The 13,827-nt window shown below is 32.2% G+C and overlaps 1 protein-coding gene across 2 annotated transcripts in view; it reads right to left on the reverse strand.

Annotated features, from left to right (window-relative positions):
• Positions 1–13,827, reverse strand: part of LOC128191718 (BUD13 homolog) — a 74,885-nt gene that overhangs the window by 10,848 nt on the left and 50,210 nt on the right. For both annotated transcript variants that reach the window (XM_052863934.1, XM_052863935.1), the window contains one exon: positions 1,356–1,501. In XM_052863934.1, coding sequence (XP_052719894.1) covers positions 1,356–1,501 — 146 coding nt within the window. The remainder of the gene's footprint in view (positions 1–1,355; positions 1,502–13,827) is intronic.

Consider the following 13,827-nt stretch of genomic DNA (forward strand, 5'->3'; position numbering starts at 1 on the left):
AATAACAAGAGCTTTCTTGAACACCAAGAAAAAGGAGTGATCCCTTAAATTAGGGATCGAGAGGGCTCTATGGTATTTTAATAATAACTTTTCACTGTGAATATTTTGTGATGCGTTATAATAGCAAATAATGTTCATCGTAACATTGTTTATCTATACATGATAAGTGTTTGCTCATCTGTAATGTAATTAAGGGGTTTATGGGGACCAGAAGTCCAAAATTTTGATCATCAATATCTCAAAATGAAGAAAATTTTTGATATTAAGCAATATTGAACAAAAGATGCTCAAAATAATGTGCCTAATGATATGCAACCATAATTTGATTGTTATTCGGTCCCTAAAAGGAGTTATAGGGTTGGCCCCTTAAGCGATCTTTTCCAGATATCTTGTGAACGATACATGATTAGTAAACACTTAATGAACCAAATGTGTTTGAAATGAGCTTTTATTTAACACCAAGAAAAAAAGGTGCTGGCCCTTTAAATTAGGGATTGAGAAGGCTCTACAGTCTTTTAGTGATAATTTTTAACTGTGAAATATTTTGTGATACGTTATAGTAGCAATTATGTTCAACGTAACATTGTTTATCTATACATGATAAGTGTTTGCTCCTCTGTTATGTAATTAAGGACTTTTAGGGGCCAGAAGTTCAAAATTTTGATCATCAATATCTCAAAATTGAGAATAATTTTGAAAAGCATCATTGAACAAAAGATGCTGTAAATGTTGTCAGTGCTAAAAAATATGCAACCACATTTTGTTTGTTAACCGTTTCCTAAAAGAAGTTATAGGGCAGCACTTTAAATGATCTTCTGCCAAAATCTAAAGAATGGTAACAAATTTGTTATTACTTATTACACAAAATGTATTTGATTCAAAAGAACTTTAATAATTATGAAGAAAAAGGGCTGGTCCTTCAAATTAGGTATCAATGGTTTCCCCATAAGACTGATATATACTTTTAATGTCAAACATTTTTTTTCCTTCTTTCTTCTTCTTCCACCTCTTAGTTTTTATCACATTTAATAGAAACCCAAGACAGGAACACATACAACATTTGTTGTTCTGTTTTTATTTACAGTTATTTAGCCTTTCCATTTCTGGCTTCAGTCTCTTATTTGATATTTATCAACATATTTTCACAAAACTTTATATTCTATTCTAACTTATATTCTATTGTTCTTGATTATCAAATCTATTTCATGAACATAACAAATATTTGTATATGTATTGCTTGTATTACTTCGTTAATAATAAAAAAAAAAATTGGGCCAGGCACGAATTTTGCACAGGTATGGGCACCTGCTGCACCAACGTGGGATATTCAGTCTACATACATCCTATGTCCTTACCCTTTTCCCCATTCATCATATCTGGCATCTAATTTTTCTGTCTGTTTAATTTCCTCCTGTGTAGGTTCAGCACACTTTTTTTTTTGCTGTCTTCCACTCTTCCTATATTGGGTTACAGCATTTTCTCCTAGAAGTTTAGAATTTATCTACAATATAATGAATAAAGCAGTCAATTAAATATAGTTATTAAAGATGACACAGCTCACAGAGACAATGCATCACCATTATAAGACCACTTTTATCATATTATATAAACATAGGTAATCACAGATTACAAAGCTCACCGAGACGAGACATCACCCTTATGAGACTTCACCTTATGAGACCACCTTTATCATATTAAATGAAAATCATACTTTATGATCTTCGATATTCATGGATCCGATTCTGTTTTGTTACAATATCATATATCTTCTGTTAAAAAATTGTATGATAATCATATGTTCATATGTTAATCAATACAATAATATAAAATTTAATATTGCATCCTATCATATTTACAACATTTATGATACATATATCATATAATACAATAAAATACCATAATAAACAATGATGAGATATGATATTGTAAGGTATGATATGACATTGTATTGTGTTATAAGTTATTGTATTTGATCAAATAATACAATATCATAATATATAAAACAATATAGTATTATATTACAATATCATATTACATAATACATCATAACATTGAAACATATGATATTAGATTGTAAAATATAGTATGATATAGTATGATACTGTATCATTTTTGATACATAATATGATATTGTATGATATGATACAATATAATTTGATACAACATTGTATCATATCAAATGATACAATATTATGTGATAATTAAAAGTAAAATATTATAAAATACAATTTTATATTATACATTGTATCATATGATACAATTATATATTTTAAAATATCATACAATACAATTTCATATGATGTGATAATATATCATATAATAAACCAATATCATATTATACAATATCGTATGATACGATATTACATATTGTTTTCCCTTGGACTGAAATGTCACATTTTCATTGGTTTAAACATAGCACGTGATTGCCTCATATATCTCTATATTTGTTTTGTGAGAAATAATATTAGGCAATATGGCCGTCATTGGTCGACGCTTCGCTTACTCATTTCGACATTTCATAGTATTTAATACATAAACCGCATGTCGTAAGTTCTTAAAGTATTTGGAGTAGTTGCCCTTTGAAATTCTTTAAAATTAGAGTAGTTGCCCTTAGAATATTGACGTCACATTGTTTTGTCTGGAGCAGAACAAAATGGCAGCATCGAAATTTTCTCAAATCTCTGCAGAGGAAAGGGAGAAAACATTTAAAATTGAATAGCAACAAAACATTGTAAGTAAGCATGGGTGAAGCAAGGATTTTTAAAGAGTATTTAGGTGAGATTGAAAATTTTGAAGAGTTTAAATGAGTTAAATTGGACGAGATGTTAGGCATCTTGTACATGGCTTTGCGTAGATCATCGCTATTCGTGAATAAATATGTCGCTTGATAGTCCTCGGGAAAACAAAACACTTATTAGGTAAGTTACTGACTCACTACAATTAGTGAGTCAGTAACTAACCTAATAAGTAATAATATTACAGTATCATATTATACAATTTCATGTGATATAATTCTATATTACAGAAACTAATATCATATAATTTCATTATACAATATAATATGATACAATATTATAAAATATACAATATTGTATCATAGGATACAATATTATATTTGCAATATCTTATTCATGTAATAGTATCATGTGATAAAATAATAAATCAATAATACAATACAATATTATACAATATTGTATCATAATATACAATACTATACATAACGATATCATGATACAATATCATAACATAAAATATCAAAAAAATTGATACAATATCATATCGTATCATATAACTTTTTATTAAATTACATATGATATTATATTGTATCATATTAAACAATAATGTTTCATATTATACAATACTATATCATAGGAATCATGTTATATCATTTATCAACAAACACATCTATCTTTCGAGCTGGTTTGAGTGAGGTAGGAAATTTCATTAGCATCCTTGATAATGGAGATCAGGCTCTGCATCTGAAGCAACCTCTGCGTTTCATTCATAATATAGTTAAATCAACTATGCAAGCTATCATCAACAAACACATCTATCTTTCGAGCTGGTTTGAGTGAGGTAGGAAATTTCATTAGCATCCTTGATAATGGAGATCAGGCTCTGCATCTGAAGCAACCTCTGCGTTTCATTTATAATATAGTTAAATCAACTATGCAAGCTATCATCTATAAAACATGTGACCTGTTCCAAAAAAACTAAACCTCATCCAGCATCCGAAACCTATGGCTCAGATTCAGCATTCAAGCCTGTCAGGTGCATCAGTATACATAAGACGCATCTCCATGCAAGTTTGGTGAAGTTCAGACCAGTAATAACTAAGATATAATCATCAGAGGGCACTAGCAATTAAAACCTTAACCTGCTCCAGCATCCGCAACCTATGGCTCAGATTCAACATCCATGCCTGTCAGATGCATCTGTGTCATAAGACACACCATCCATTCAAGTTTGGTGAAGTTAGGACCTGTAATAACTAAGATATATTTTTTAGCATCCTTGATAATCGAGATAAAGCTCTGCATCTGAAGCTTCCTCTGTGATTCATTCATATTACAGTTTAATCAACTATGCAAGTTTGAAATAGTACTATTATCTATTAAACATGTGACCTGTTCCAAAAAACATAACCATATCCAGCATCTGAAACCTATGGCTCAGACTCAGCATTCAAGCCTGTCAGGTGCATCAGTATCATAAGACGCACCATCCATGGTAGTCTGGTGAAGTTAGGACAAGTAGTAACTAAGATATAATCATCAGAGGGCACCTGCAACAAAAACTTTAACCAGCTCTAAAAACCTTAACCTCCTTCAGCATCTGTAACCTATAGCTCAGATTCAGCACCCAAGCCTGCCTGGTGCATCAGTATCATAAGACATCCATGCAAGTTTGGTGAAGTACGGACCAGCAGTAACTTAGATATTGCTATCAAAGGGCACCTGCAACAAAAACCTTAACCTGCTCCAACAACCTTTACCTCCTCCAGCATCCGAAACCTATAGCTCAGATTCAGCACTTCAGCCTGTCTGGTGCATCAGTATCATAAGACACACTATCCATGCAAGTTTGGTGAAATACGGACCTGCAGTAACTTAGATATTGCTATCAAAGGGCACCTGCAACAAAAACTTTAACCAGGTCCAACAACCTTAACCTCCTCCAGCATCTGAAATTTAGGACTAAGATTCAGCATCCAAGTCTTTCAAGTCCATAAGTAGGTCCAGATGCATCATCCATGCAAGTTTGGTGAAGATAGGACAAGTAATAGCTTAGAAACAGGACCTGCAACAAAAACTTTAACCAGGTCCGGACGCCGCCGACGCCGACACCGATGCCGACGCCGAGGGTATAGCATAAGCTCCCCCTGACTTCGTCTCAGTGAGCTAAAAATCATATATACAGTCAAACTTCGAGTTTTTCGAGTTTCAGATTTTAAAATAATTTCATTACATGTTAAATCGTTAATGGATCAAACTAGCGTTTTATCTTTGCAAAAAGGTCAAAATATAAATAAGAGAAAGAAATTGCATTATTTTTCTTTATGACAATTTTAATTATTTTAAAAAGTTTAAATTTGCATTTGATGTCATGGTTCATTCTGATAAAAAAATATAGAGGAAAAAGTAATTAATGTGCAATCTGCACTTTCACCAAATACACCATAGCACCAAATGAAGCATACAGACCCCAAAATTTTGTTTTGAATTTTGGTTAAGCAATGTGTGTAGATTTTTTTAAAAATACTTAAGAAAAAAACTTAAAGACTTTTGATAGCAGGATCCAACGTCCTTAAAGGGAGGCACGTCTGATTTGGGTTATTTTGTGGAAAAACTACAACGGCAAAACTCTACCCTAAGGCTTAATTTTTTAACCATATGTACTTTATGCCAACTCTATTTTATTTACAAAGTTTCAAAAATAAACCCTTTGGCTCATTTTCGGGGCCATCTCAAAATACTGGTACATTTTCTATAGGAATATACAGTGGGGCCTCAGATATCCGGACGCCAAATAACCAAACACGTCATTTTACAGATGATTTTATTTGGGAACAAATTTTTTATATTTTGTCTCATTTATCCGGAATTCCATGTTCCGGATCCAGACGGTCTGTTTTTACCACAAAACACTGTTTAACTATCAATCTTGCTTCATTTAACAGGACGATAAAATTTGATGATACCCCGTTCAATACTATTGAAAGATTACGCCTGTCAATTGATTTTCACACCTTTTTTACTTGCTAGACCCTCATGAGTAGCTTGTATAAACACTGACTTCCAAAATCACTTTCAAAATTACAGACAGTGCTGGCCAGACAGGATTACGTAGTCACGCCTCACAGCACGTGCCTTAACATCTTAACCTGTCACCTGTCAAGTGCCATCGCTTTTTTAAACATCCCCACATTGAAGAAAAATGTGCTTATTAAATCAAGACAAGAGGCCCATGGGGCCCCATTGCTCACCTGAGAAACAATGAAAAAGGGTATGGCCCTTAATTTTCACAACTTTGAATCTCCTTTGCCTAAGGATGATTTGTGCCAAGTTTGGTTGAAATTGACCCAGTAGTTCTTGAGAAGATGTTGAAAATGTGAAAAGTTTACGGACAGACAGACGAAAGACAAAATGTGATCAGAAAAGCTCACTTGAGCTTTCAGCTCAGGTGAGCTAAAAACTGTACGAAAACTATTTCCGTTGGAAACAAAAGACCTTAATACTTCTTCCATGAGCTTAACCTTATACCTAGAAATATGGCTCTTAGTCACCGCACACTCTTCACCCAAAGGCACTCTGTGGGTGAAGTATAAGCCAGATTGGGCCAAGGGGAGAAAAAAAATGCTCTGGACAAGCAATCTCAGACAGACAGACAGACAGATGGATGGCAGACTGACTGACTGATCACAAAAGGGTGCCTGCAGAGCGGGGTTATAATGAATATATACATATTCAGTTTAATGAAACAGTTATACAGTTGCAGTGAGTGGGATAGCTCTTTCATAACTATTCAAAAAGTTTCTGTAATTGGTTTGATAAACAAGAGGCCCATTGGCCATATTGCTCACCTGGGAAACAACAGGTATGATAACTAGATCTTGTTATGAGTAACGAGTAGGTCTTCCATCCGATTTTGTTTAATATGATACGAATAAATATCGATACTCTCTTCCAAATCTGAGATCCTGGTGAAACTAGGTTTTTTGTCTCGAGACCGAAAACGGACGAACATAGGTGATTAATGAAAATAAAAGCTGGTTTTTTTTTTTATACAATTGCCTAAAGTACATCACTGTTTATCATGCTAGATGAAACACCAAAGACAATCGGGTAAACTTGATAAAACATGAATTGTTTGAACTCTTCCGAAGAGTACTGCAAGTGACGGTTGACAAAATGAAAAGTTCGTGTCTCAGTCATTTACAGTGACTAAAATCTCGTGGGTATCAAATTCGTAAAAAGGATAGGTACCTAAGATATTTGATATAACTCACCGGAAGTAGATTATGTTTGCTTATTTAACATTGTATAGTTAACAAATAAAATCGTGTACTGATATATTCATTCCATGTAAAATATATAAAACAAGCATTCTGAGAGTATTGCATAAGCAAAACAAGTCCCCTACCGGCTTGTATTATTCTATGAAAGCTTCGAAGTATACATCTATTTCAAAACTATTATAAACGAGATGTTATGCTTTAATCAGAGATAAAAGAACAGAGGAAATTCAAACTACATTGTTGATATAGAAATTAAATAAAAAATAAAATGGGTAAAATAATACTCTTTATTTTATCTCCTCTGATTTCGCCAAGTCCATTTAGTATTTGCTGGTAGAAATTTGTGAATACAATGCACATGCAGAATGCAGTGCAGATGCAGTCTGCACATACAATGCAGATGCACATACAATGCAGAATATCATTTCTTACTGTCTTCTGTACCCCGAATCAACAGACTAACCAGATAACGAACCCGATTGTAATTATACCAAAAAAACCTGTGGATAAAATTTACAACACAATGCTTGACACTTTTTTACAGAACTTATTTGTTTGTTAGAAACAATAAAAGGAATGGTACATGTAATGCACGATATTATTAATGACTACATACGTTCCTAGTTTATTCAATACATACAGTATCCGATAACGAACCCGAACATCAAATAAGTCGAATATAAAAAATTAATTTTCTCGAAAATATGCCAACCAGACGCTACATAAGTGTAAACTTGATCTGTAGTTTGACATTTTGAAGCTGTTCAGAAATTTCATATTATTCCTGAAACGCCTAAAGAAAAAAAGTGTGGAAAACTGAAGTGGGACAGACAGACAGACGGACAGACAGACAGACAGACTGACAGACGCAGAGGAAAGCTATAGTCCAAATAGGACAAATAAGGAAAAATATATAATTTTAAGTGTTCTGTTGACGACCGGAAGTGACGACAAATCAAACATCAAAGTACTGAGCCAGTACTGAAAGACGGGGTCTTGAAAGTTTGAATTTGTAATTGGATTTCCTCAAATATACTTCCAAAATTTATGAGTTTGAATGAGTTGTTACAATCTATGTTAATTGGCTTTTTTGCAATTGACTGATACTTTGCCTAAATTTTACTCAATCCAGGCCTTCATAATTGTAAAAAATTGACACAACAGTATATTATGTAAAGTAAGACCCCAAGGAAAAATTTTAAAAATAACTACTAACCGGGAAAATCAAACAACTATATCAAAGTAGATAATTTTATTCATTAGATTTATTCAATTTTGTGATCCAAGGGAAAATTCACAAGGCAGACGGTATCCGTAATAAAAGTTTTATGAAAACCCTGAAAACTCTAAAACTGCTGAATTAACAAACAAAGTGAACATTTGTATACCAATAACAAACACAGGCACCTGACGTTAGAAATATTTTTTTTACAATAAGATTCCGAAACCTTTGACAATAAAAAGATTTGTCACGGTCGCCATTTTGATTTTTAAAACCGACTTATCTGACACGATTTTCTTCATTTGCGATTCATGCAAAATTAATAGGTAAAAAATAAATCTGTTCGCCACTTACTACTTTTTTGTGTTAACTCGTTTATCACCTACACAAATTACGATACAACTGTTCCTTTCATTAAAAATCATACTCCAAAAATCAGAGACATAAATAACAGAGATTGTCAACTCCGCCATTAGCATGTAAATGTAATGGGACCAACCTTACTTTGAGAACTTTAAGTGCAACAGCAATCTTGTATACGTCATTAAAAAATCTGGGGGAATCAGCCGTTGCAAATGCCCATGACCTTCTCATACCTCTAATAAAAAGTAATAAACGTACGAGTTAACTGGGCATTTAAACGGTGGACAGTATTGTCTAAATGAAAATGTCCAAATAGGCGTAACTGTGCTTAAATTTTATAGTATTTACATATACTTTAAACTGGCAAATTTGAAATGACAATCACGTACTCATTTAAGGTAACTCCGTATCTATAAAATTATGGGTTCAAAGTTAAAAACTTAACTGTTTTTTAACTTATTAGACTTGAATTTCATCAAAAAATAAATAAAATATATATGTATCCATACTATTTAAGATGTAAGATAATAAAAACCAAAGGCTGAAATTATCATCTGAAAATCACTTTTTTTGGTTTAAAAATTAAATATAAGTGGATGGATACTTGTTTGTCTATTTAAATTTTATCGCTTACTTTGCCAGAAAACTAAAATTAATTAAAAAAAGAAAAAATTGTTTACATTAGAAAAATTATAGCATTTAGATATATCACTTAGAGAAAAGTAGAAAAGAGTTATTTCCCTTTGTCATTATTGAATTATGTCGAATAGAAGGATAAAGAACGCTTATTAAATATCTCCAAGTAAACAATAATTTGAGTTTTTGATGTGCACCTATCATAACATAGAAATTACAAATCTACTTGCAATAATTTTAATGAATTCATGGTTTATGTAAAATGCATGACGTCACAGGAGGGTGGATTTACTTTAAAGAGTTTAAATACAAAAATGTTGATTACTTTCTAAAAATATTTTATTTACTAATTTACCTCAGTCATCATATACAACCCCTAACGCAGGGGAGTCGACAAAGCGTATGGGGGAGTCGATTCCACCATTTGTATATAGTAATCAATTTTTTCCGCTTCGGAAACAGGAGGAATTTAGGCAACACCTTTTGTAGGTATTTAAGACAAGTTTTTCAAAAAAAAAATGAGTGGCGTTGGAATCACTGAAATTGAAAGGGGGGGGGGGGGCTAGACTTGTACAAGGGGACTCGTTATTCGTCACTGGTCATACTTTGTGTTGGTCATTGGTCCGAGTGGTCTATGTGTCTTCTGGTACAACTACTATGCTTTTTCTTTCACAATAAAACACGCATTTGTAATGTGATTTTCCCGCAGATACTATTAGAAGTGAAATACATGCCTAGTTAATCGTTGACTTTTCATTAGGCGCACACTGTACGTTTGACTTAGCTTGTATTCTGCATTTTGAGCACAATTACATGCTTTTGTCCAGCGTATGTCCCTGTTGTGTTAACAAGACTCTCAAGGATTCAGAGATGGAACGTTTTATCTTGCCATTTAATCATTTCTTGCATGCACAACAAACATCACAATCTGTTTACAATATGAGATCGTGCAATCTTAAGGAGAATAACATACATTTCATATTTTATAAAAGTAGTAAAAACGTATATCAAATAATTTCAAGTTATTATTAGCAAATTTTTAATTATTAAGAAAAGAAAAATACATTTTAACAATGTATATTATTAAGTATAAAAATAAAATTACATTTTAACAATGTAAACAAAAAGATAAACAAAAAAACTCAAAACGCGTACGATTCGAACACCCGCTTTTACAGTGACATTTGTTCAAAGAACTCCTCGCTTACCACTACTCCACCGATTCGCTTGATTAGAGGATATAATATAGCTGATTGTATTGATATCAGTATTACGCAAACAACTGGACTGGCCATTTTAAGACCAATCTTAAAAATTAAAAGAAAAAAATTACTTTTTACCATAGAGTGGGTTTTCGTATCATTTTTTGAAAAATCGAAAAAGATAGACGTTAATATGTGTTATCAATATTCATTCTTTAAAAAATGGTACGATGACCCACTCTATTAAAAAATATAATTTGAACATCCGATTTCTATATCATTTTGTAGCCAAATTAGCATATAACTATTTTGTTGTCTTAATAACAATTAAATGTGAAGTTACTTTTTGTGGGTTATGGCAGCACTGAATGAATATGATTACATATGTTTAATAAATGTAACAAAAGTAAAATTTTTAAGAAAAAAAAAGTTAGTTTTTTTAATGGACCTATGGGGTTTTTTGCCTCGGCTTATTCCCCCCAGATTCTTTGAACCTGATAGTGAACATGAACATGAACCTGTAAATATTTTAAGCATGTTATATTTATGAAATACCGTATAACGGGTATTTTTTATGTGCTGCTAATTTTTACTAATTTTTATGAGTTATATAAATCCGTAAAAATTAAACGCGTAAATTTTCACAGAAGTTAAAAACACCGCACGTAAATTTCTACATCGTACGTATGAGAGTAATGTTCATGACCTTCAGCTCAGTCCCTGACTGCTGTACATTTACATGTACATGTAGGTATATTTGGGCGTTTTTGGTCAGGTGGTGATAAAAGTTCAGATCTTTTAGTCAGTCTTGAGTATTTCTTAAAACTACATATAAATCCACGTTAGTAGCTAGATGTCTATTTTGGTTGGGAGAGAAAGAAAGAGAGAGAGAAAAAAAATTTGAAATGGAGTTGTCTTTCTTTTTTTCCCCGGTAAATCGAACTGAGACGAGCACATGGTGTACACCAATGATGATACCCAGATAAATAGGAATAAGTAAAGTGTATATCACATATGAAATATAGGTAAATGTATAAAGTAGGGATGTCAACGAGTACCCGGTTAACCGGGTACTCGATCGAACGTCAGAGTATCAGTGAATACTAAAATCGGTACTCAGTTACTCGGATGTATATTTTTTTAATATTTCTAAGTTTATTTAATAATGCATTTAAACATCGGTTTTAAAACTTAAAAGCGTCCATTGCACTTGTACATACAGTTATTAGGATTTCCTACGCCTCTAAATATGCTAAATGACCGTTATCGCCTGTGGCAGTGTTTATATTATATAGTAATTGTCGTGACCAAATGTTACCTTAGGCTGTCTTCGACCCTTATATTTTGGCTTACTTTAATGATTTGTTTTCACTGAACATTGTCGTTTATATAGTCTATTATATAAATTAGATAGCACACAGTAGAGAAATTGAACAGATCTAAACTTAAAAGGTCTGGAAATATTTTAAAAAAAACTGAAGATTCAAAAAACGTAAAATATCAGCTGTGTGGGTAAACTACATGTAGCTTATTCTATACGGGGGGAATGACAAACATGTTAAATCACATTTGTCTTAAACATAAGGAGGAATTTCTACAAAAGTGACCAAGTTTTTACAGTTATCAATGTACTAGTTCATATTTATTTACACTCTTACCGAGTACCCGGGTACTCGATAAGAAAAACGTCCGAGTATCCGAGTACTAAAAATTGACCAATTTGACATCCCTAGCTATTAAATATAAGGAATCGTTAACAGAAAAACGATTTTCTGATTAATAAGATTTGTATATGTATGTGTCAACTGTAACAAAGTCACAGTGAAATTTCCCCATTCAACCACAGATGATTTTAATTTTTACGGACATGTCCAATTCGTAAAAAAATAACGCGTAAAAATTCAAAACACTAATTTTATGACAAATTCGTAAAAATTACAGCAGTAAAAATTACCCATTATATGGTATTTACAAAAACTCTTTATTTAGTTTTTTAATTACTTTTTTAAAAACTTATTGACTTTTCACAAAGTAATCGTAATGCAATTACTTTACTCATGTAATGGAAGAAGCAAATCTAAAACCGGCAACCGCCACGGGGAGGGGGCATAATTTAATTTTTAATTTTGTTTGTAATAATTATATAGACCATTATACTCCCTATGACATAAAATGTTAAGATTATTGATTAACTGAAAATTCACTGCAAACAGTTCTACCCCAAATTGCACATTAAGTGCTGCTCATGTCACGATGTGTATTATCATATGGGTAGGGATCTCATCCTTCAGTTATGAAAATTATAATTTTTAAATGTATTACCGGAGTTTGCATGTAGCCTTCATTTTTAATTAAACTGGTACAAAACAGTGTTATTTAGGGGCAAACACATGGGGCGGGTATTACTGTCTAATGACAGCATCTAGTTTTTATTTTGAGTTCTGTTTACCCTATAAAATCAAATTACTGTGAATGTCTCCTGCAGTCATTTTGTTTTTATTTTAGAACTGTTGACAACAGTTAGTGTGTAAACAGTACTTGGTATTTAGTCTATTTGTCTTAATTCTAGTTAAACAATCAGTGAAAAAAATATGATGAACTGAAACTCTGTATCCCTGGTTATTGTATAATTTTGGTTTAAGGAATTGCGTGGCCTTATAATTAAAGGTCTTCTTCTGAGATTTCCACCAGTTTGATATATATTCGCTGTGCCGTCTTGAGGTCAAAATTCAATGTAATGTCGTCACATTTCTATTGCTTTGTAAATATATTTGTACCATATCCGTATTTCACCTCTAAAATTAGTGAAACGTAATCAAAAGTTATTCGCAAAATATAGCAAAATGAACATATTTAAATTGATTTCTTTTATCATTAACTGTAATTCTCCGGACACTTTGAAATGGGATGTTCAAGTTTTTTAATCTCCGAGATTATGCCTGCGCTTGTTTATCTACCGTCGTAAACAAAATATTTAATTAACTTTCAATATTACTTTGAATAAATATCTTATGGACCCGGTTTAAAGCTGCTTGGTCCGAATTTTTTGTAATTACAGTATCAATTTTTTTTTCATACAAATCATTTATCTTAGAAAGTTAAGGACTTTCTCCTATTTACACCAGCAGAATCAGTCTCCTTTGAAAGTTAGAAATATTCAAAGTAAATAAAAATAATTTCTCTTTGGGCAAACGAAAAAACAAACCAAAATGCATCACGGGAATGTTTAGAAAAGGAAACCGCTTGGTTTCGTCCCCCGAATGATTGGGGTTATTCAACCCGCATGCTATGCATCGATTGTAAAGAAAGCAGACTTTAGAAATATTAGCGAACAAAACGTACACATGTCTATTTGTAATTTGTCTGATCATTTCGACCTTTATTAA

This window comes from Crassostrea angulata, chromosome 7, assembly GCF_025612915.1.
Source record: "Crassostrea angulata isolate pt1a10 chromosome 7, ASM2561291v2, whole genome shotgun sequence".
Taxonomy (NCBI): domain Eukaryota; kingdom Metazoa; phylum Mollusca; class Bivalvia; order Ostreida; family Ostreidae; genus Magallana; species Magallana angulata.